This window comes from Pteropus vampyrus, unplaced genomic scaffold (genome assembly GCF_000151845.1).
Source record: "Pteropus vampyrus isolate Shadow unplaced genomic scaffold, Pvam_2.0 Scaffold58, whole genome shotgun sequence".
Lineage (NCBI taxonomy): Eukaryota > Metazoa > Chordata > Mammalia > Chiroptera > Pteropodidae > Pteropus > Pteropus vampyrus.
The window spans coordinates 8,609,950-8,636,055 of NW_011888839.1; the positions used below are offsets into that span (position 1 = coordinate 8,609,950).

At 32.9% G+C, this 26,106-nt stretch overlaps 1 protein-coding gene and 1 pseudogene across 1 annotated transcript in view; one reads left to right on the plus strand and one right to left on the minus strand.

Annotated features, from left to right (window-relative positions):
• The window catches only part of MMS22L (MMS22 like, DNA repair protein), a 117,806-nt gene that overhangs the window by 32,483 nt on the left and 59,217 nt on the right, over nucleotides 1-26,106 (plus strand). The window contains 3 exon segments of the mRNA XM_023530959.1: nucleotides 4,574-4,693; nucleotides 6,578-6,804; nucleotides 8,586-9,089. Of these exon segments, the coding sequence (XP_023386727.1) occupies nucleotides 4,574-4,693; nucleotides 6,578-6,804; nucleotides 8,586-9,089 (851 nt within the window).
• LOC111740142 lies at nucleotides 15,471-15,589 on the minus strand (annotated as a pseudogene).

The window sequence follows — 26,106 nt, forward strand, 5'->3', positions numbered from 1 at the left end:
CTCTTAATTCAACAGATATGCATACAGGTATATTTTCAAGAGAATTTAAAGAAAAAACTAAGGAAAAGTGGTTCAAAACAAAGAATAGATGAATATACAGAGCATTAAAATGTATTATAAGCTGACAAACCTTACTTTTTAAGTCATACTTAACTGACTGATTACCTATCCTGCCAGAACTATGGAGAAAATGGTATTTTCTAAGCCATTTCTTTTCATTTTAATCTGCAGCCACTAGTAGGAAAACGAAGGGACACTTATTTTCTTTCCTTAAAAAAGAAAAGAAAAGAATCTTCTGGGATGCCATATTTAATTTCTTCTTAATTGGGTACACTGGAAACAGTGTGGGCTCTGGCCTTACAAACTTGGATTTTAATTTTGGTATGGTCACAAAGAGCAATTTTGATTGAATCTTTTGTCCATTAAATGTTCATTTTCCTCCTGTTTTTGGAAGGTGGCAGAGATTAGTATGTATAATAGGCTTTGTAGTCATAAATCCTAGCTGCTTCCAAAGTGAACTTTAGTGAGCTATTTATAATTTTGAACCCCAATCTTCTTTTCTGTAAAATGAAGGTAATAAAACTGAGATAGTATGAGACATACATGAACTTACGTATGCAATTGTCACATAATGCCTGACACATGGTATTCAAACCTTTTATTTTTTACAAACTTTATTTTTATTTATGGTTTAAGTACCTCTGTAAAAAATGAGTTTCAGATACCAAATAAAACTTCAAAATAGATCTACTTTTTAACCTTGCAACGTGATTAGTATGCTTTAATTTATATTAGTGTGCCAGAGGAATGAGCCAGGTCTAGTATAATATTTTTATCATAAAATCAAAGAATATTAGTGGTGGAGAGAACCTTGTCTTTTTTAGTTAAATGAGTTTAATTGTGTATTAGAGAAGCTAGATTTCTTTCTCTAAGCCATACAGCTTGGAGAAAATAGGCATCAGTACTCAGATCTCTTTGTTCATGCAATATTTATGGAGATTTCTTTGATGAACCAGGCACTGTACTAGGTCCTGGGGATATTATCTCAGTCCTCAGATTGCTCATAGACACTTACAGGCAGGTAAACATTAAATTTAACAAGGTAAGTACAGTGATACAGGTATGCATATTATACTGTGGAGAATAAAGAAAGGCCACTGTTTCGTGTGGAAGTTTCCTAGAGGACTTGAAATTTGAAGGTATTGTAAAGCATCAATAATTAAAAATTTCAAAAAATTCCAGATCCTATTTGGTTTACTCTCATTCATTGAAAGATTGATAGCACCAAGATCACTATTTTTTCTATATTTACTACTTTTATTAGTGACTCCAATGTTACTGTTTATAATTGACCTGTCTTTTAAATTTCTTAATATCCTCACTTCTAATCAGATTTTGTTTTACTTACCTTACTCACTTCCTCCCGTGGTTATGCTCTACATTTTTTTTTCACTTTGATTCTGCCCACCACGATTGACCTTTTCATTTTTCTGTCTTCTATTTCCACACTTTCCTCCTTAAACAATTTAGATTATACAGTCACTCCACCACAAACACCTTTAAATTACATAGCCCTTACCTGTTTTAAACTTGACAAAACCTAATCTTCCTCTTCTACCCACTGCCACCTCCACCCTCAGCTGAATATTGCTGGAGAAAAAGCATGCAGTCATTCTTACTGATTCACCTTACTTAAAATCCTTGATCATAAATCTCAAATGGCACTCAGCTCTATAATGTTTGTTTTCCACTCTCCAAAATTACTTATTTCAGAATTTTAACACTCAATTTGACACGTGCTCTGCCCCAATACACTTAGCTAAGCTTCTTACCTCATAAATCATTAGGAAAATTGGGCCAATCAGTAGAGAACTCCTTTATCTTTGTATCTTCAGATCTTCCCAGCATATTTGCTTTGTATTCAACCTTTCAATCTGCTTTTCTTTTATATTGGAAGTGACACTTTTTCTGTCAAAGGCTAATTCCCTTCCCTGTGCACTGGCTCTCCTCACCTGTTCAAGGACCCTATTTATCTTCACTTAAATACAGTCATTCCCCTTTAACTGGAGATTCGCTTTCTGTGGTCAACTGCAGTCTGAAAGTAATAAATACAGTGGTTCCCCTTTAACTGGAGATTTGTTACGTGTGGTCACCTGCAGTCTGAAAGTATTAAATGGAACATTCTGGAAATAAACGATTTATAAGTTTTAATTTTATCTCAGTCTGAGTAGAGTGATGAAATCTCATGCCACCCCGCTAGGGATATGAATCATCCCTTTGTCTACTATATCCATGCTATATAAGCTACCTACCTTTAGTCACTTAGGAGCCATCTCGATTATTGGAGAGAGACCACATTCACATAACTTTTGTTATATTTTATTATTGGTTATTGTTAATCTTTACTGTGCCTAATTTATAAATTAAACTATCAGAGGTATGTATGCATAGAGAAAAAATAACATATAGAGTTTGGTACCATCTGTAGTTTCAGGCATCCTTTGGGTTCTTAGACTCTATTCCCCCAAAATAAGAGGGGTCCTGGCATACCTACTTCTTTACCTCCAGTTGTCTCCTCAGCCTGCCATAGTTAAACTTCTGTCTCTGCCATCCCCAAAACTGCTGTCGTCAAGGCCACTAATGTCTTCCATATTGTCAAATCTAAGAGTTCTTCTTGCTTTTCATTTTAATATCTCATCATTCAACCCTGTTGACCACTGTCCCTTTCTGAAATCTGTGCTTTGGCTTCCATGATGCCTGGTTTCTTTTGTATTTCACTGGCCACTGGTTTTTGCTAATAGACTCTTCTCCTTTTGCTTAAAATCTAGATGTTGGAATAGCAGAGCATTTTCAGCTTTGGATTTTTTTTTCATCTATAGTCTTTTCCTTGGTTGATATGATCTTAGCTCTAAAAGCCATCAATATGAAGATAGCATCCAGTTTTATATCAAAAGCTATGACTTTTCCTTTGAACTCTAGACCCATATGTCAAATTGTCTACTTATTATCTCCACTTGGTGTCCTGTGTACTGTCCCATCTTCCTCCCCTTGTCTTCACCATGTTAGGAAATAGTACCATCAACCCATTTTCTTAAGCCAAACAAATCCCATTGCTTCTGTTTTCAAAGATATCTCTAAAGTTTTCTGCTTATCTTAGTCTTACAGTTTAACAGAATTTTCTCCTCACCTATTGGGGTGGCAGAAGAAGAAGGAAGTAGGAAAAAAGTAGATACTTTAAATCTTCTATGGTAGAATAACCATGCATGTTTGTTAAAAAGTAAACACCATTGAATCTCAGCCACTCAACAATTATTTATTTAAAGCTTACTATATACCATGTACCTTCTGATCTCCCAATATGTCTACCTTGTACTTGACCTCTCAGTCTCCTTATACTGGAATTGTCACTGTTTACCTTTTAACTGGTCTTCCTGCGTCTGTTTTAATACACTATATTCATTCCTCATGCATGATCTGGAGCAGTATTTTTAAAACAATCACATCATGTCATTCCTGTATTTACAATGTTCACATGGCTTCCCAGCATATTTAAAATAAAATCCATACTTCTCACCAAGACTTATAAAGCTTCAAAGAAATATGGTACCTGACTGTCTCTGACTTAATCTCTGCAATACCAAGCTTACTGCTAATTCAGGAACTTTCTATGTGTTCTCTGTAATGAATTCTTTCTTTCAGGTCTTTTAAGTGGCCAGCTCTTTTTCATTCCATTGTTTAGCACAACTGCCAGCTCTCAAAAAGGCCTTTTTATTTATAGCTCCTAATATAATAATGATCCTTATCCAGTTACTTCACCACACACATTACCTTGCTTGTTTTGTTTTTCACAGTTATAACAGTTTGAATTTATCTTGTTTCAGTGTATTCTTTTCCCATTTTCCCCCCAAATATAAGTTCTATTAGTGCATATCCGGTGTCTGACTTATTCATTGCTTTACGTTTACAACCTTAAAATAGTGTCTGGTATGTAGCTCATTTTAAATAAATAATTATTTAATGATTGGAATTCAGTGGCATGTCACTTTTTTAACAAACATCCTGCCACTTCCTAAACATTTAAAATATGTGTACTTTGCCAATTCTCAGTTTTTCAAATAAACAACTCTTATATTCTAATAAAAAATTTGGTCTGGTACTTAAGTAAGGCCTGGTAGTCTGGATTTGTGTACATCTTAATTATTAGATCATTTTTGCTATTTCTTTCTGGTTTGGGTTTTTTTTTAAAGTCTCCGGATTTCCTACACCTTTCAGTTGTGAAATACCTATTGTAATTTTTAAATAATTGAGTTAAAAGTCGAGTTATATAATTTCCGAATATATTTCTGAATAGTATCTCATATATTCATGCTCTCGAAAGCAAATTTTCAGACATTTACCTTATGCTGATTTAGACCTTGTCTGAAGAAGAGATTAGGTATGATTTGGTGATGTATATTCATATTCTTTCTAGAATTGGGTTGGTATTTCAGTGCAATATCATAAGGTTATAACAGTATTCATTGTTGCTAGAGCCCGTTTATTTTTTCACAATTTTATTTTATTTTATTTTTAGGATGGTATATTAGAAGAGCAATTACGAATGTATCTTCACTGTTGTTTGACACTCTGTGATTTCTGGGAGCCAAACATTGCAATTGTCACCATTTTATGGGAATATTATAGTAAGAACCTGGTGAGTAAATAGAATATGAATTTGTTCTTGGAATTTGAAGAATTCTTATACATTTGAGGAATGTTTTTATGGCTTAATTATGAATAGTTACAGATTTTTCAAAAAGTTATTTTTTTCAAAGTAGATTAGAGTAGCTCAAGAATAGTTTTATATCTGGCCCCGTGTATGGACTTATGGAAGACTTCGTGAAGTCATAAATTTTTAACTTGGCCAGAGGAATGAGTGAAGTTTTCCAAATACAGAAGAAAAAGAGCATCCAGGCAAAAGGAACAGCATGGACAAATGTATGGAGACATGAAAAAACATGATCTGTTCCCACTATGTTAAATAGTTCTGAGTGAGAGGTCTGAGATAACTGTGAAATTAAGGAAAATAGAGAATGTACTCTAGAGGTAAATTATGAAGAGTTGAAGATAATGTGCAGTTGAAATTATGATTTATTTGGGAGACATTAGAAAGCAATCACATGACATGTATGTGTTTGAGAAAGTTGTTTTCTCAAAAGGTTGTAAGTGAATTGGGTACACATAAGTTCGTAATCCAATGTAGTAGTATAAGCAAATAATGCAGGGACAATTGATTTAGAAAGGAGAGCATAAATTTGGAAGATAAAAAAATTTAAAGGTAGAATTAAAGGATTTAGTTACCTATAGAACGTGGAGAGATTTGGCATGTTTGGTTTTCTGGGTGTATAAAATCAACTCAAGATAGAAAATGGAAATAGAAAATTTACAAATTTACAAGTAAATTACAAGTTTAGGTTTATACATAATGGAGCTTGTTAAAAATGAGAAAAATAGCTTTCTCTGAAGCATAAGGTCAGGCTGATTAGAGAAATGACCAAATCTAGTTCTGAGACAGAATGTGTACAAGATGAATCTCGATAAATATCTCGTCATTACTGAAAGCAAGGGAAGATATCAGAGTAAGTGGAGTCATGTCAAAAGGACACAGCCAGCTTTTAGGAGTTCCCGTTGCCCAGTGCTGGGTAAATTTGAGCATAAGAAAGAATAATGACTGCTGCAGATTAAAACTTATCAAATATGTTCAAATACTTGTTTATGATGCTTTTAGAAAAATTATTCTGAAAAAAACGCTTATTATGAAAACTAAATTAAGGAAAATATAAACTATATTTTAGAGTGACCAAATTTCTGATGAGCTAATTCAGAAGGAACAATAGAATTAGACAATCACTATTTCATATATCTGACGAAATAAAGCATCTGGGCAATGATTATCAGTGCCTGCTAAAACTGTTAACTAAAAGACTGGTGGGGATCACTAAAATTAATCGATCAGGCTGATAGCTTGATCAATCTTAACATCACAAAAAGAATGATGACCTTTTGTGCCTCTTTACTAATTGGAATAGGAGTACCCAGTACTTACCAAAAAACACCCTGAATCTGATCAGTTTTCTAGATCTAGTTACCAGTTTTTAGAAAGATAGGTGATAAAAGTATACATTAAATGACATGAGGGAGATACAAGCATCTAAGTCCAGAATATAGGAAATTCTATACAATAAATGACGGTATAAAAATAAATGGTATGATAAAAGGTTGAGAAACTTACAGAATAAAAGAGCTTTAAGAGGCATATCAACCACGTGTAATGTATATATCTTGTTTGTATCCTAATTTGGACAAACCAACTATTAAAAATACATTTTGGGGATAATCCAGGAATTTGAATACCTCTTGATGTTCCATGCTTTTATGAAATTTTTATTTTGGAGGAATATGTGGTAATAATGGCTGTGTAATTTTTGTGATTAAGATGAGTCAAACTTTTAATGAACTAATTGGGATTTACAGCTTTCCATTTTTATTTACTCAGGGATTTAATAAGTGTTTTCTATCTCTTTTTGTTTGCTTTTAGAATAGTTCTTTTAGTATTTCTTGGCTTCCTTTGAAAGGCCTTACAGATATCGTTAAGTCACCCTTGTCTATGCTAGAAATGGTGAAGACCTGCTGTTGTGATAAACAAGATTATAACCTGTATAAATCCAGAAGTAGTTACACCATTTTCCTTTGCATTTTGGCAAAAGTTGTTAAGAAAGCAATGAAGAACAATGGCACTCATCCTTGGAAACAGGTTAAAGGAAGGTGTGTACCATATCTTTCTCTGTAATGAATGTTCATTGATATCTTTGGAGAAATGTTACTGTTTGTATTTTTTAAGTTAACTTGTGCTTGGAGGTCTTTATGGTTTACACATTTAAAATGTATTCCTTAATGTGGAAAAGCAAAATATGGAGCTTTTTGAGCCTGCCAGTTTTTTATAGTAAGGAATGAACCTAATATCCATAACTTGTGGAAGACTTTAATTTCTTATTTATTAGTCTTAAAGATGGAAATTTCATATATTAAATGCAAGGATATTAGAAGACTTGTTTTTCTTGCCAAAATTAATTATAATGTTATTATGTAACTCATTGTATGCATTTTACTAAAAATTATAAAAGTAACAACCATCTCTAGATTGCACATTAATGAGTAATAGATTCAGCCTATAAACTTTGTGTTCTTTGAGCCCATCAGTCCCACAAGCCCTTCATTTTTAAATGAAAACTAACCAAAGTGTAGTAGAACCAAATAACTCTAATGTTCTCATTTGGGGAGTATGTCCAGTTTTTATTTCTGGTATGGTAAAATAAACTTTTGGTCACACTTGTCTATTCTCTTTTTTTAGAGTTTTATTTGTTACATGGGTATGATTTTTAATTGTCTTCCCTTGTCCTACTTCCTTTGCTTTTCCCAGCTCTTTTCCCAACATTCTTTATGTATACACTGCCATCTACCACTTACTCTCCTTATGGAGTAGGAGTTCTCACAGTACAATACTTTTTATTTTATATGGAGACTTATCAGGAATCACTAAATGAAATACCTATTTAATTCCCACAATGAATAATTTTAAGAAGGTTATAGTGAGGCAATTTGGATTTTTTAATTTAGATTATACATTTTTAAAATGGTAACTTCTTTGTTAAATCCTCGGTAATTACGTGGCTCAAATAGTTGTTTTCGTTTGCTATGTTTGCCAGTTTGTCTTTGAATCTTAAATCATTTTATGGAAGACATGGGCATGATAGAGGATATAAAGATAATTAAACAGATCTTTGCTTTCAGGCGCTTGTTGGCTCTATTATTTACAAATGAGCATTTAACTGCTCATGAACATTAATCATTTCTATCCTGAAGAAACTAATTACAGAAGTTACAAAATTTAACAATCTTTAAGTAGGAGTCAAAATGAATAAATTTCAATTCTAATTTCTTAATTGATGAAAGAAAAGTACATCAGCTATTAAAGTTATAGTAAGTACTATTGACAAGAGATTTTTAAATGGCTAGTCTTGGATGTTTGAACACTAACAATTTTCTTTTTGAGTAGGTAAATATAATTTTCTACCACTTTGATTTTTGTTAGGGTATAAGTATAACAGAGCAAGTCTTTGTGAGAGGTAGAGGAAGAGTTTAAGGAAAATTATTATATAAAATTGCCTTGTTAAGATTTCTGTAAAGCACATCAAATTGTATTTAAAGATTAGGTATTTTTATTTGTCAATAAAAATTTTAAAAGAAAGGTGATGGGGGACTAAAATAAAAGGAAAAGTCATATACCATAGGAAAAGAACATTTGGGGAAAGCCACTGAATCTTTCGATTTACTTATAAATGATTTTATGTATCATTGAGCAATTTGAAGGTTAGGGGTATTCTGTTAATTTGTTTTCTAAGTAGAAAAAGTGACGTGACAGCATCATAATGAAGAATTAGCTAAAAATTTAAAGTAATGAGATGTCATGAATATTGAGTGAAATATTATTTTAAAAAATGGATTTTGTGAATGAAAGTTTATTAAAGCAAATTTTTATGTTACAGAATATATTCTAAATTCCATCAAAAAAGAATGGAAGAACTAACTGAAGTTGGTCTGCAGAACTTTTTCAATCTTTTTCTGTTGTTAGCAGCTGTTGCAGAGGTGGAAGATGTAGCAAGTCATGTTTTAGACCTTCTGAATTTCCTGAAACCTGCCTTTATGACATCGTCTCTCATTTGGAAGGGTCAGGCGGCCTTCCTCTTGATGTATACTCAGAAAAACCTGGATATTGGTGTTTTGGCTGAGAAATTTTCACATGCTTTCCAGGATAAAGCAAAGGAGTTCTTGGTATCTAAGAATGATGGAATGGGACAAAGACATACTCTTTGGACACTTATTTCTATCTATATTGATAGTGTTCAAGAAGTGTTTGAGACTAGCCATTACTTGCATTCTTCCCATGAAAAACTGCTTAATGATGGATTTAGTATGCTTCTCCGAGCTTGTCAAGAATCTGAACTCAGGACAGTATTGAACTTCCTACAAGCTGTTCTAGCCAGAATCAGGTATGTTTTGCAGTAATGTGCTAATTTATTAATTTGTTTTAGGTCATAACTATGTTGATCCTATATTAAAGTTTTCCTTTTGACATACTAATGAAATCCAAATGTAGAGAACGGTGTTGGCGTTACTGCTACTTGGGCATAAATCAATGGGCATAATTTTTTTTTTTACACCTACATCACCTGCTATTCCTAGGTGGTCTCCCGTCCAAGAACTAACCAGGCCCGACCTTAGCTTCCAAGATAAAACAAAATCGGACATGTTCAGGGTGGCTTGGTCGTAGACTATAAATCAGTTTTCAAACTGTTCTTTCAGACAGTAGTTCTTTAGAAGAAAGCTTATATGCAAACACATATAAACTTGGAGCAACTCTGTGCAGTTCTAGAGCTATGTTTTTTCACCCCTCCTTTCCTTTTTACTTCTCCTAAAAGAATATTATTATCTAGAGGTATGTTTCAGATATTCTAAGCAAGATCATGAGCTCAGATCTGAGGTGGCTTTACTGAAACATGTAATTTAGTGCCCATAAGATTTTGAGCATACCATACCATTAAAAAAAAGTAACTTTCTTTAAATATTTTGCTATGGAGTTATAGCCTCAATTGCATGAAATACTTTCAGCTAAAATTTATTCTGAGATTAAGGTAGAATTGTTATATTTATAATATCCATCACCTATTCAAAACTTACATTTTTCAGATCTACTTAAATTATACAAATGTGCAGATGCACTCAGACTGAAACAGTAATGGATAGGAACAATGGTTGTGGCATTTATTGCCTTTAAGGTCCTTTTCACATAACTTTCACCTTCGAAATAATATTCAAGAAGTTAGATGCCACCACTCAATGTAGTTAGTCAATGTCTCTGAAAAGTGTAAAAGTTATGTATAGAAATATGATTTAATTTGAAATTATGTCTGAAGTTAATGGAGACATTGCTTACCTTTTCCTAATACCACATTAGAAAAGTAGCAACTGTTTTTATTACCAATTTTATTTATTACTAATTTACTTAATTTGCTTCATGTTGGTCTGTGTGTTCATACTTATTAAATCCAAAGGTTTTCATTTCTCATTAGGTTTTATGTAGCTTTTACATTCATTTGCTCTCATCAGTCTAAGTTCTAAAGGTTTAGCCAGGGTTCTTGATCAGATAAGCATCTCCTTCTCCCCGAGTGTTAGCTATATTAAAACAAGAATCTCAAAGCTCTCAGTTTTTGGATAGATGGATAAGTGAGCAACCAACTTCATTAGAAGCTTTGACTAATTCTGGATCTGCTCCACAAACTATTTTTTGTCTCCTAGAGTTTATTAGCAGATATTATACTTTCTCAAGTGTAAAATTCATTTTGTAAGTGGTATTTCTATGAGCTTCTTGGGCAAAATTAGAAATTTCCATATTTCTGGTACCAATTTTGGTTTATTTATATTTGTCTGGATATACCAAACAAGAAGGAAGAAGAGGTTGCTGGTCTAAACCATCTCGGTAATAAAGAACTATAGCTCCAAAAGATATAGAGGCAAAGGAGTAGAACATGAAGCAGGGAATATGGGCATCTTGGGAAGAAGTACTCATGGAAACCAAAAAGCAAAATCTGCATATCTTTCTGTCTTTTCCACTGAAGATTGATGTCTCTTAATCATCCTAACTATTGTATTGCTTCTTAATTACATAGTTTATTTTTTTTTAAACAGAGATTCATATCCTACAAATACTATTAAATTTTAGTTAGAAATTTGGGGGAATCTTTTTCTTGTTAAATTTTCTTTAAATTGTGAATATAATATATATTGTCATTATAAAAATGGTAAAAGAAAAAAAATGAGGTGTAAGGGGGCAAGTAAAAGTTCTCTCCACCTTGACCCTTTTATCCTCCAGTTCAGTTCTTCTTAATTAGGGTGAGTTTGTCCCTCAGGGGACATTTGGTAGTGTCTAGAGAAGTTTTTGATTGTCACAACTAGGGAGGGAGCTACTGGCATCTAGTGGGTAGAGATCAAGCGATACTGCTGAATGTCCTGTAAATGCACAGGATAGCCCATACAACAAAGAATTGTCTGGTGTAGCCTCCGTGATGCTAAGGTTGAAAATGTTGCTCTAGTTCTACTCCACAAAAGTAAAATGGTTTCTTGCAGAACCTTCCAGACCTTTTCTCATTTATAGGCTTAAAAGACAAATTGTTTTGCAGCCTCTTTTTTTCAGTTAATATTTCCTTAACAGCTTTTAATGTTGGTATTTGGAGACCTAATTTTTTTAATGGCTGCGTTAGTGTTTTATTTAATATATGTATTAAACTTTAACCAATCTTCCAATAATGAATATTTATATCGTTTGCCATTTTGTTATAAACACAGTTTTATTTAACATCTTTATTTATGTATTCTCTGTGTACTTGTGAAAGTATATCTGTAGATTAATTCCTAAAAATACATTAGTGTATATGCATTTAAATATGGATGGATATTACCAGATTTCCTACAAAAAATGTTTTGTACCAGTTTTTACTCTCCTTAATAGTGTTTGAGAAAAAAAAAAACCTCATTTCATTTTTTAGATTAGTGAATGGGATATATTTAGAAAACATGCATTCTAAGATATTAAATACTTTTTGTTTTGGTTCAACATTTGTTGAAAATATTCATGGAAACTAGGTAATAAGAGAATGAGACTTATTTTGAAGGTTGGAGAGCCTTTTAAAATGGAAATACGAAGAAAATAGTAAAATAAGAAATTATAAATTAGAAGATAGTTAAATAAATGAAATCTGTAAACTTTTTGCAAACCTCAAAGCATTACCACTACTCATATACTGCGGAGTGTCTTTGCCTTTTATTTATGCTTCTAAATAAAGGAGTGGTTGCTCATTGGGGACTTTGTTTTTATAATTTTGCAAGTTATGCATTTTTTTAAATGAGTCATTAGTTGCAAAGAATGAGTCACAAGGGGGTATGGAGACAAGCAAATCACATTTTATTTATAATAATTTATTTTTAGCACCATTGCAACTATCTAAATTTCACTTCTTGTAATAAAAACAAATATTTGCTCTTTAAATTCAACTTAATGTTGAAGGACTGCATTAATTAAAGCAAAGTTATTTCAGGAGTGTTGGGAAAAATATTGCTTGCAAGTATCTGTGAACTATAAAGCTTCTGTGTTAATCCATGGAGGGCCACTATTCAGAAGTCCAGAGATAAGAATCAAGAGGCATAATAAAGACTGTCGATTATATAGATGAAAGTAAGTTAACATTTATATTAGTACTTTTTAACTAGAACTTAAGTTTATAGTTTGCTGTCGTCTGGAGCCAGGGATGGGAGAGGCAAGGAATATGTTGTTCTTTAGGATTAACTTATGAAAAAAGACATAAATAAAGTTCATGTCGATCACATTTAATTTTTTGCACAAATGTTATTTTTGGTTTTGTTTTATACTGTTCAACTATGATTGAAAAAAATTGCTATAAGTGAATATCAGATTATGGATAACTTGTTGCCAAAATTATAGAGCAGTTTTAAGAGATAGAAGTATGAGATCAATGTGTGAATAATGTGTAGTAATGTGCAGGTCTTAATTGATGCTGTTATAGTTTAGACACTGTCATCTCAAATTTCTGAAGCTTACATAGTAATTTGGACACAGAACTCAATGAAACTGATGACAGTATATAATAAGAGGGGCTGCGAATTGGATAGTTTGATTTTATTCCATCTATCTTGTGCACTGCCAAGGCAGATATTGTCAAGACAGACTTAGTTTGGAATCTTTGGGGAAAGGACCCCAGAGATCATTCAAGATTGTTTACCTTAAAAAGAAAAAAGAAAGGGAGGCAAGGAGGGGAAGCACAAGAAAAACTCCTTTAGGTATTTAATCATAGAGATGTGTTCCTAATTTCTTAACCCAAAATCTGGAAATTCTTTGAAGATCTTTTCATGAGTGTCTTGGTATGCTATAATATTATTAGTATTACTATTATTAGAAAGTTCAAAAACATTTTGAATAGTTGTTAAAAATTAAAGCATAGGCTTTTTTTTCCTTTTAAGAACACAGCTAAATTCTTTGAGTGTTGGTTTAGATAAGGAAGATGGTTACATAGATTGATGATATTTATTCCTCGCTGTATCCCTGACAAGGGAAAGAATGAAATACTTTACCTTAGCAATCTTTTCTGTTTTCAAATTCAGGTGGGAATAAGGTACCAGTCCTTGCATAAATATGTGTGCAGGATGTGTGAGTGTGTGTTGAACTGGGTAATAGTTTTATAACTATATGACAGAGAAATTATAGGTAGGCAGGAACTAAGATCACTGATTAAAGGGAGAAGTGGCTTCCTCTAGGCTGTTAATAAATAATAACTTTATATGCCACTTTCTGCTAACTGGAGCTGATGGCTCACCAGAGCATTCTTTATTGCTGATTAAGTAGCTTTGTGAAAATAGTGACTTGGTTATGTTAACTAAATGCCTCCATGTTTAAAACTTCGAATGTCAAATAGTTTTAGCAGTCATCTTTAACATTTTACATTACCTTTCTGGAATCACATTTCTAGTTCTCACTTGCTGTTATTTGAGGTTAATAAAAAAAATGCCAGTCTTTCATTTGTGGAGTTAGGTGTAGCCAAAAGCTTTTCTTTAATTATATCCATTCATGCTGCAATAGTTAAGGGTCTGTCAGCATTTCCATTAGAAACCTCCATTTTCAAGGTTTTATAACACAGCTATGAAAATTAGCTCTGGGCAAAAACTTGACATACAAGGAAGGCCTCATGAGACTCTCCCTCCTCCCCATCCCCCTTATTCATTTTCACTGAAGTAAGGGTGAGTGACTTCAAAATGCCTTTTGGCATCTGCAAATATCATTTGGAGTTTAAAAAGAAACAATAAATTTTTAGGTTTTGTACCTGTTTGTTCTATCACTTAAGGGAGGTTGTGGACTTATGAATTTAAGCCAAATGGATATTGATCAACTGACATCCTATTTTGTTTTTAACAAGTGCCTGGTTTCAAGGAAGTCTAAAGGCAATTGAAAAAAACTTACCTAAAATGTTAAATGTTGAGGCTGAGAAATAGTTCGAAAGAGATTACCTTATTTTGATACTCTGTATGCTCAGGTACAACTCCTTAAAAGATTAAAACTTTTTCCCAGCTTCAAAATACATTTTGAAAGCATATATATTTTGAAACTTCTTTTCTTCTTTTCCCATGAGCCTCGAAGTTTATCTATTTGTTATATATCTCTTTTGACATTTGGGAAGGGTATGTGTGTTGGTGTGTGTACATGCACATACAAAAACTGTATTATTTCTCAGATATGCTCAATAGTTCTAGTTATTTTAACTTTTATTGGTATGGTATCGTTTATTCTAAGCAAAAATTTTTTTTACATCTTCAGTCAGATAACGGGATTGTCTAGGTAGGGAAGGAGGTAGTACAGAGGAAAGAGTCTCAGAGGGTCTGCTGTATCAAAATGATTTACGTGATTTTTCCGGAAAGATAGAAAGGATACTCTTGACAGCATTCATTCCTTTTCCTCCTTTTGTTATTGGATGGACTATTAGTATGAGTGGGTTACAGCTTTTAATTTTAAGGAATAGTTTACTACAAAACATTTGAAACCGGATGATTTTTTAAAAAATTATGAGTTATTTATTTGCATGTAGTTTGCTTAGTATGTCCCAGATTGCCCAAAATATCTGCTGATCTACAGTTTCATCATCATATATACATGATATATGATTTGATTTGATGCATATTTGGGGGAGGGGAGCACATGAGTATGCTCCGTGGAAAAATGTATTTCTAGTTTTTATTTGAAAAAGCAAATAGTTGTATTGCTTACTAAGAGTGATCCATCTATCAGTTTTGATTGCTTCAGAGGAAGCAGGGAATGTAGTATATATCTTAGTATTTTGGGAATACATAAAATGTAAAGATTTCTTTTCATCATTAAATATTTAATATATATTTCATCTGAGATTTTACATATATACTATGACCATTTTGTCTTTACTCTTTCCCAGGTATGGATTTTGCAAAGTGTATTTACTATAGCCCTTTTGTATTACATGTTTATAAATTTATGCAATAATATCTCACCCTATTAACTTAAGAATATTTGTGCACTTTTTTTGTATTTTGCTGAAACATTGATTATCTGCTTAATATTTCAAGTGAAGGAATTAATATTTGGGTTATTGATTTAGTCTCCAGCTAGATCTGTTACATAGATACGAATTCTCCTTGCATAAGTAAAAAGTGATTCTTTTAAAATAATTTTATTCATTCATTCATTCATTCATTCATTTTTTAGGCGAGACATCCCTTGGTTGACCTCACAGATTGCAAGGACCTTGTCAGCTTACAATCCCTTGTTTTATTTTTTACACCTACGGCACCTGGTCTTCCTAGGTGGTCTCCCATCCAAGTGCTAACCAGGCCCAACTCTGCTTAGCTTCCGAGATCAGATGGGATTGGGCTTGTTCAGGGTAGCATGACCATAGACTCTTTTCAAATATTATAAGGGAAAACTTTTGTGTCCAAATTTCAGGCATTGGTAAAATGATGATAATAGCACATACCTCACTAGGTTATTTTAAGGATTAAATGCAATAGGAACATAAAATGGTTAGCACAGAGCCTGGCACCTAAGTAAATGTTCAATAAATGTTAGCTGTTGCTATTATTATACTACTGTTATTTTCAAAAGAACCCATAAAGTAACCATTTCTTTGCATTACACTTTATTCCTGGCAACCTCAATGGATGTGTGTGAATGTGTTTGGACTTACCTTGGATGGTACTTACCCTATTCTTTATGTAGTACCTTTGGCTCAGAGGCCATTCAATAAATGTTTTTTGATGTGTAAATAAATCAGATTTTTTAAAAACAAAATCAGGTTTGTACGGAACATCATGAACATTGCCTCACAATTATAGAACTGTTGGAAATTGTGATTCTGTGTTATTAAAATGGTAAGGAGGTGCTGTAGAAAAAGTAATTTTTAAAGATAGAAATGTGACATTTATGTATGTCTTTCCTTTCTATATCCAGTTGATTGAGAGAATTGTTTTTAATGTCTTTGGAGGATCTCCTTTTTTCATCCCTTCTTTATTCTCACTACATTTTTCTTCATTTTTGGATTATCAATGCTTATCTAATCTCCCTGCCTCCATTGCCTTCCCTCCTTAGACCAGCTCTCTTTTTTAACAATTTTATTGAGATATGTATATCACTCGTCATACAATTCACTTATTGACCAGCTTTATTAAGATATAATTTACGTGTCATGCAATTAATAGTTTCAGTATATTCACAGAGTTGTACAACCATCACCATGATTTTAGAACAATTTATCACCCCAAAAAGAAAACCTATACCTATTAGCAGTCACTTCCCATTTTCCCCTACCCAACCCCACATCCATAGAAACCATTAATCTACTTTCTGTCTCTATAGTAATTTGCCTATTTTGGACCTTTCATCTTTTGTGACTAGTTTCTTTCACTTAGAATAATTTCAAGGTTATTCATATTGTAGCATATACTGGTACTTCATTTCTTTTTATTGCTAAATAATTCATTTCTGTCCCTATAGTAATTTGCCTATTTTGGACATGTCATCTTTTGTGACTAGTTTCTTTCACTTAGAATAATTTCAAGATTATTCATATTGTAGCATATATTGGTACTTCATTTCTTTTTATTGCTAAATAATTCATTATATGAATATACCATATTTTATTTATCCATTCATTAGTTGATAGACATTGAGTTGTTTCCACTTTGGGGCTATTTATGAATAATGTTGATATGAACATTTGGGTTCAAGTTTTTGTGTGGACATGTTTTCCTTTTTCTTGGGTATTTATTTAGGAGAAGAATGCTGGTTCATTTGATTATACTTTTTAACCTTTGGAGAAAATGCCCAACGGTTTCCAATGCAACATTTTACATCCCTACCTGTAGTGTATCAAGTTGCACTTTCTCCACATCCTTATCAGCACTTGTTGCTTGCTAAGTGTCTTTCTGATTATAGTTATCTTACTGGATGTCAGTTGGTATCTCATTGTGGTTTTGATTTGCATTTCCCTGGTGTCCAATGATGTTGATCATGTGCTTTTCATGTGTTTATTGATTGTTATGTCTTCTTTGGAGAAATATAGATTTGGATCCTTTGCCTATTTTTAAATTATTTACCTTTTTGTTATTAAATTGTAAGAATTCTTTACATTTTTTAGATTCAAGTCCCTCATCAGATATATGATTCACAAATATTTTCTCCCATTCTATGGGTTGTTTTCCACTTTCTTGGTGTTGTCCTTTGCAGTATAAATTTTTTAAATTTTAATGAAATCCTATTTATTTTTTCTTTTGTTGCTTATGCTCATCTCATATTCTCTTGCCACATTTCTCCTCTTGGTGAACAAGTCTGCTTATATCATTTTGTGTTTTAACACCTTTAGTGACATCCCGATAGACACAGAAAATTTCAAATTCCTTATGGTCTTCAAAGTCATACACGTTTGGCTTTACCTATGTCTGCAACTTTTTCTTATGATTCCTCTTTACTATAGTCAGATGGAACTACTAGTTCTCAAGAAATCGTCAAGTCTTTCTTACCTTTGTTTATGTTTTCTTGTCAAAGCCAGTTGAGGGTTCAGGCCAGTTCTGGGGACTGAACAATCAATGATTAGAAAAGGCTTAATTAAATAAAGGGAATGAAAATAACTGTCAAGATCAGAAGTCAGAAATGGTCAGTGCTGATCAGACTAGCACAGAGGTGGGGTAGCAGAGTACAGAGCAGAAAAAAAATAAAAAAAAAATAAACAGAACAAAAGACTTACTTAAAGGGATTTTAAGGAAGGGAAAGGTGGTTTTGGAAACTAGTAGTATTTAGATCAGAGCTAGAGATGGAATCAGAGAGCATGCTATATGGGAGGAGCCAGAATTCCAGACATTAGTAGACGATTCCACAGCAGCAAGTTGTACTTTTTGCCTCTGCTTCTTCAGGAACCCCTAGCAGTGTCTAAGAGTTGCTACTGTTCTAGCATATTATAAAAAGCAGGAGCCTTCGGGTCAATAAAGAAGAATTCAAATCACCCCTCCTCTACTTACTAGCTGTGCAGTCTTGAGAAGTTACTTAACCTTTTCTAAGCTACAGCTGCATCTTCATAAAGTAATACCCACCTTAAAGGAATTCTGTGAACATCTGCTTAGATCTCTGCTTTGTATACACATTAGCTACGTGTGACAGTTTAGCTTAATGAATACAAAATGGAAAATTCAACTCTCTCACACTAGTTACATATGAGATCCTCAATAGCTGTATGTGGTTAATAGCTACTGTAGTGGACAGCAGGTCTCTTGGACAGCACTGCCTTGGTGGCTGCACCTATTCAGAACATGGACCATAATAATCTAGTAGTAAATGTTCATTTTCTTTGCTTTTTCTTCATTTTTATGTGAACAGTGTTATTCTTTATTCCAAGCTTCTATTGAAATGTATGCTTGTCCATGTGTTTCCAATCTTGAATAATCTCTCTTCCCCTTGAATTTTCTTAACTTTCTAATGTCATTGTTTTCTATGTTGCGTTGTAATTTTTTTTTTACACTAGATACATATTCATTGAACAAATCTAACGAATGTTTGTGAGTACCTACTATGATAGCAGGCATTATTATAGGTATTTGGGGTACATCAGTGAGCTAGTTAAGTGAAGCATATATGGTATGTAGTCATGCATTTATTTCATGAAAAATATACTGAGAAAATAGAGAAAGGCACTTAGGTAAGTGTTAATTCAAACCATCACTTTTTTCACCATTTCATATTTTAATTATTTAGCATTATCTGATAATGATTTATACTTGTCCCCAAAATTTACCTGCGTATCCAACAATTCTAGCCAATATCCAGCATGAAAGTAGACAACAGTATCTGTGTAGTCAGGCTATATAGATTTAATGCATAACCTGAATTTCACCTCCATGTTTATTGCCTCCTAAGCACCAGTGGGCAAAAGGGACCTCTAGAAAGATGACAGTCCATTCTTCTCAATTAATTTTATGGGTTTTGGTGTTATTGAAAGATAAAACTCATGTCTACTCTAGCCGAAATTTTTTGGACCATTTTTATTATTTTATTTTACCAATTCAGTAGTTATCATCAAACTATTCTCCCCCTGAAATATGGGAATACATGGAATAAGTGGGCCTTTGAGCTTTTTATCTTGCTTTTGAGAGTTTCAGGAATGTCTCCATCAAGGCTGGAGCACTTCCAGTCTAAAAGTAGAGATTATCTGTATTTCGATTGTGTTAGAAGCAAGGTATTTGGAAAAGAGAAGTGAAGTAATGGAGTAGAGGTAATAATCAATAAAATAATTTACGACAGTTTCTCAGAATGGAAGATTACTTATTGAAAGGACCTATTGAATGACTCCAGCACAACGTAATAGACTCGCAGCAAGGCACATCTATGTGAAATTTAGAATGCTGAATACAAAGGAAAGGTACCAAAGTGTCCATGGATGTCTTAGTCTTCCCCACTTTTCTTTTTAGCATTCTGTTTTTTGTATTTGCTGTGTGTCTTGTTATCTCCAGTTATAATCTAGGTCAGATCTAATATTTAACCCCAGTTTCCAATAATTACAAAATTAAAGACATGACTAGAGGTTTATATTAGATAAATTAGATTTTCTTTCCAAGATTACTCCTATTTTCAAGAAGTAGGTGTATGGAACTTTATAACTTCTGATTTGTAGTTCTCAAAGTTACTAAAAATCTTTTTTCTGAGATGAAGCAGTAAATCCACCTTATAATTAAGAAAAAGAGGGATGGTAAGGATGGAGAAAGAACACTTTCAAGTAGAAACTAGGATGAAGAACATGAGGACAAAAGGATAAGGACAAAAGAAATATACACTGTAAAGGAAACATTTTATTCTTTTGAAAGTGGATCAGCTCTGTTTAGGGAATAGAGTATTTCTCTTTAGCAAATGGTAATAAAAGAGGTCGGGGTGAGACGGAAGCTAGTTTCCCCAATCTTATTTATTTCACTGTGGTTCCTTGTCTGAACCCATGGTTCACTGTAGGTATTTAGACCACCTAGATCTTTGAAGCTTTGGATGAATTCAGCAATGAGTTTGAAAGAAGACATTGCTACTGTGATCTTTCATGGCACCACACAGTGCGATGTTTCTTAAACCAAAGACATGTTGTCATAAGAAATATATTGAAGACTGGTAAATCCCAATTGTGACAGGATTGCTAAAGTTAACTCTTTTCCAACTATGCAATGGATAAAAAGACCTGAAATTGTGATTTCAGTAAAGTGGACCCAGTCTGAAGAAATCCAGTGAGATAAACTGCTGTTGTGGCTTTGGTTTTAAAAGGGAAATACTCAGAAGAAGCAAGTGAGGAAGCAAATAATAATATAAGCATTTACATCCAATAAGTTTAGTAAAATAAGTTACTAGATGTGTTTTTTTTAATGATATGTGTTGTGTCAGCGAGGTAAGGAAACCAATCTCTTAATTTTCCTGTTAATTATTTTTGTATTAATAAGACCTCAGAAGGTACTATAAATTGTAGAAAAAAATAGATTCATTATAACTTAAAAATATTTCTAGCTATCTTCATCATCTTCTGGTAATTACTCTAAAGTTATTTTCTTTAAGATGTGATTATTAGAAAATACCAGAGTACATTTTTGTTTTATGATATGGATTACATTTGCTACCATATGGCCTATAAGGAGCATCTACCTTGTGGAGAAGGGTGAGTAATTGTTCTATTTCAAATTTTATTTGTATTTTAACAATATTAAGCACAAATATAAGGAGTGAAACTAATATTTGGAACTCTTAATTTTGATTGTTCCTTCTTTACCTTACAAGATATATATTTTTCTCTCTTTAGGATATCTCTTGTCAGATTTAAGGCTTATTTAAAATGAAAAGAAAGCTGGAGCAATTTTCTTTATTCCATTTCAGTCTCCTAAGGCCTATTTCCCCCTGGTGAGCTCATAGCAACAGGGGGGTTTAAGGGAATTCAGCTTTCTGCAAATTAATGTCTCACATCATGAAAATTCAGGACTTTTTTTTTTTTTTTTATCTTGAAAAGTAATACAGTGAGTGCGAGTATTATTTCTTGCCAGCGGGTGGAAGATGAATGATTTTGTCACAGTTTTACTGCTTGATGAGCAGTGTCCTGAGGGTCAGGCTTAAGTCTGTGTCACTATGCTGCTCATTACTCTTGAGCTAAATAAGGGCTGATTGGATCTAAATTGCCTAGCACATGGGCCACAGATGAGCTCAGTGAGCAGGGGATGACCTGCTATTCAGTCTGGGAGTAACCCCGGTGTGCAAATGCAGCATTAGAACACCGTGGGAGAATGAGAGGCTACCGGCTGCTGCCAGCAAAAGAAATCGAAATGTAAAAACTCTTTGATGCTGTGATGTTAGAATTTGAAATGTAGGAAGTGACAGGTTGATGGTACTTATCAGCTTCAGCTGGATTAGAGAACAGTGCCATCTTGCTTATATAATGACAGAAGAATGAAGCCAGCAGCTAACTACTGTGCAGAGTAGAGCCGCTGCTATTGCCACAGGCAGTCGTTGCTGCCTCCTACTGGCAGTTCTCCTGGAAACCAGGGAAAGATAATGAAGAAAAGAGCCTCCTCTGTAGATTGCGAGAATTTGAGACTCTGGTCATGAAAAGTTGCCAATGGTAGGATGCAAAGAAAAGGGTATTTTACAGGATACTTAATTGTAAGTTGCTTTAAAAAAAAAAACACGTCATTATTGGGAAATTGGTCGTTCCAGAATTTTCTGTTAACCAGGAGTCAGTCCATTTATGAAGTGAAACAACCCAGGGCAAGACACTCCAATACATTCTTCCTGGAATAGTGTTCTTTTAGAGGGCCTCAGTTGAGTTGGTTGATCTCTCAATTATGTGTTTTTATCAATAACAGCATTTTACTAACAACTAATCTTCAAAATCTAACAATAGACTACCAACTACATCGTTAGCACAGTTTGAAAGATACCTGATAAAAATACAAAGTGAAAAACGCCCATGATTATGTAGCTTATGCTGCATAAATCTCCCTGTTAGGAAGAGCGTGAGGTGGAAGATAAAGGTTTCTTCCACAAATCAAACGATTTAAAAAAAAAACCCTATGATATGAGACCTCTTTTGTTTCATTTTATTTCTGCAGATGTAATTTTTTAAAAAATCAGCATTAGGCTATTACATTTGTGATATAAAACTTATAAAATGTAGACAGATTTTTTTTTAAGTTACTTATTTTACCATGCTGAGAGAACTACTATTGATATTTTGTTATAGCCTTCTAGATTTTTTTCTATTTATATACATTTTTAAAACCAAAGTTGAGGTTAAATACTATTCAGTGGCCTGCTTTTCTCGATATGTCATTAATGGCTTTTATATCAATGACATCTGCATTATTTTTGGTGGCTTCATAATATTCCATTGTGAATATAGCATAGCTTACTTGACAATTTCTTATTATAAACTTATAATGTTTTGAAATTTTTCATTAGATACAAAGCTGTGATGAATGTCTTCGTGTGTATCTTGGCAGAGTTCGTGGGTACTGTTGTACAAATTGTGCACTGCAGAACTCCAAAGGTGCCATTTACAACATTATAAATGAGGCTTTGATTTTCATTGACATATTTGATTATATGTGGAAGGTATCTTTTTTAATGATTTGGCTTAAAATATAGACTCTAAGATATAATTCTTTTTTAAAAATTGGGAGCCATTGTTTAATTATATTTAAGATTTATATAGTCACGTACCACACACACACACACACACACACACACACACACAATTACATCACATCCTACGAAATAATATTTTTAACTAATGGAAAACCTTATAGAAAAGTAAAAAGAAAAATCCCTTTAGAATGAAACTGTAGTTCTATATGTTGAAAACATAATGATAGAAAGCTTCTAGAGTTTGGGGTAAAATGACAAGTAAAAGGGTTAATTAACTTTCGTCTCCCAGAATTTAAAAAAAGAATTTTCCTGCATTGTCAGTATAGATCCCTTACTGTTTCCATTAACCCCTTTTTATTTACTATTAATATCAAACATAGAATAATTTTTAATATAACTTCTAAAGCACTTAAAGGCTCTAGAGAGTTTTTAATGTGTCTGTTTATAATCAAAATTTGTATATCCTCTTAAGAATGTAAATAATACAGAAATGTATGCTACAGAAAATAAAAGCCGTTCTCCTAAGCTTTTAACCCTTTGGAGAATATTCTTCTAAACTGCTATTGCTCTTTTATCCACAGTGCTTCTTTTACCACCTCTTATTTTAATTGAGAAAAGTCAGATTTTACCTTGGAAAATTCTACAACTTCAGTTTTTCGATGAAAGATCAAAGACGTCTCTTTCTACACATTGTGTAAGGCTGCATACTGTCTTGTGTAATAAACCTTAATTTATTTAACCTTAGTGAATATTTAGGGAGCTATACATGATTTTAAGTTGGCTTGGTTTTCGTACCTATCCAATTTTCCAAGATCCTGGTTGAAAATTTAGGCTGGTCAGTTGATTTAACTAGAATATTAATGATGGTTCAGTTTTAAGAGTTATTAACATATCCAGCACCAAAACCAGCAGAGCAAATTTCCACCTCAGTTATTTAATATATGTGAATTGTATACGGAATAATTATTTTTTCATTTATAGTAAAAAATATTACTGTATCTTTCAGAAGATTGCAAACGTGAGTTTTAAACCTGACGCTACCACTCTCTTTCACTTTAATCTTCAGCAAGTCATGTAATTTCTTTGAAAAATTGAACCTCAATTTTTCTGATCTGTAAAATGTGTAATAACACATATTAAAGAGCCGGTTTAAAGAATAAAAAAGATAACATGTCAAGTGTCTAGTAGAGTACCTACCTAGTGATGATTACTTTCGTTACTGTCTGTCCATTGGTTTCAGAGAAGTGAAGTGAAAGAGTGTATATTATAAGTAAATTTAAGATACAGAGTTTCCCTCTATAAATTAAGATTTTTTAGTGCTTCATTCTGGATCAGTTCAGTGGTATTCCATGAAAAGAACACTATTTATCCTTGAAGTAAAAGCAGAAATTACTCTTTCTTAGTCATGTTTGCCTCCTCCCCTCTTTTTTTCCTTATAGATTAGAGAATTCTGGCTGTATTAATTTTGTGTCTGTGCATGAAACAGAAATGACTATATTTTTCAGTCAGTACACCTTTATTGAATGTCCAGTGTGGCAGACTTTGTGCTGGCATTGGAGAAAATAGAGACACATAAAATCCTATCACTGTTCTCAAGTGCCCCACAGTGTGGTGAGGCAAACATATAAACAAATAAACACATTGTGGTAGACAAATGTTGAAGACACTCTTCTTAAAACTCTTTGTCGCTTACAGAATTTTCTCTGAGATTGCCCTATGCAAAATAAAGTATGTGGTTATATGGCCATCGTCACACTGTCTCATAGCTGGTGCAGGTGCATTAGAAGGGAGATATTACAAGTCTTTAGTAGCTTGTGCTCATGTAGATAGCAGCGCAAAAGTTTTTAAAGTTGTTTTTGATCTCTTTAAATATATTTCCTCTATTAATAATAAAAATAATAACCTAGTCACTTGTAAACATATGTAAGGTCTTTAGTGAATTTTTAGTTACATTACTGTCATTAATATATTTTTCTTCATTTCTTCTTCTTACATCTATTTTTCTTTTCCCATTCCCGAAACCTTAATGTTTCTTCCCCTTACCTACCCCTACTTTTTAAATGTGCTATAAACTCTTGATCTTTTGAGGACTGTGTACTTTGATAATTGAATGTGATAAAATAGAATCCGAACCAATATGTAGTATTGCATCGTGCATTTTTTTTAAGTTTATATAAATGCAGTCATGTAGCTGTGCCACTTGTTTTTTTCTTTTAGTTTTGTACTTTTGAGGTGTACTGCCAAAAAATGTGTACTTCAGGGAAATGAAGGATTTGGCAAAGAACAAGAAATATTTTGAGTTTAGGAAATGGAGAATCCAGCACAAAATAGTGCAGGGACAGAAGACAGTTTTACACCTGGCCCAGGCAACCACCATTCCAGATTGAAATAGAATGATGATGCTCTGTGGAAAGAAGGCCTCCAGGAAAAAGTGGGAAAGAAAAATTATTTTTCTAGTTCCAGAGGAAAGTAAAGCAATTTCATTATAAAATGACTTTTTTTTTTTTTAACACCCTATAACCCTGAATGGGAATTGTTATAATAACCTCTCACTAAGTAACCTTATTTGTCTTTTAATATTAATCTTCCATAGCAAATTATCAATCTTATAAACATGTATGTTTTAAATATATTGAAATTTTCATTTTCCTTTTTTTGATGTATAGAAGTTATTTATGTATATAACTCATAATTTGTAAAAAATATTATACACTCACACATATTTAACATTTAACAGTTTTTTCTTTTGGTTTCCTAGTTAGAATTCCAGTATAATTCAGCAGACTTTTCTTGAATACTTTCTATGTCTCAGGACAGTGCTAGTAAGTGTTACAGTGTACTTGAAAATGTATCCTGCACTTGTAGAGCTTATGATGTAGTGGGAATGAGCTATTTAATGCCTCCAAGTTTTTATACTCCCTCAGTCATTTTTTTTCTAAATTCTGAAATGCCTGGACCATTAGTTTGATCCTATGTATATATATAGAGAGAATTTCTTATATTCTGAAGATCACACATGTAAAATGATAGGTGTTTTCCAGAATATAAGAGATTCTATGTTTTGGGTCAAATAATAGCCTTTACAGAATTACATTACAGCGGAAGTTTTGTGATAAGATGTAATCATATATCCCTAATTTCCTAAAAGCGAAGTGCATTTTGCCTAACTTAGAGATATTAAATATGGTTCAGTCTTTTCATTACTTCCATATTGACTATTATAGTCATGTCTTATCTTTTGGGATGCTATTCTGCATTTGTCATTTAGA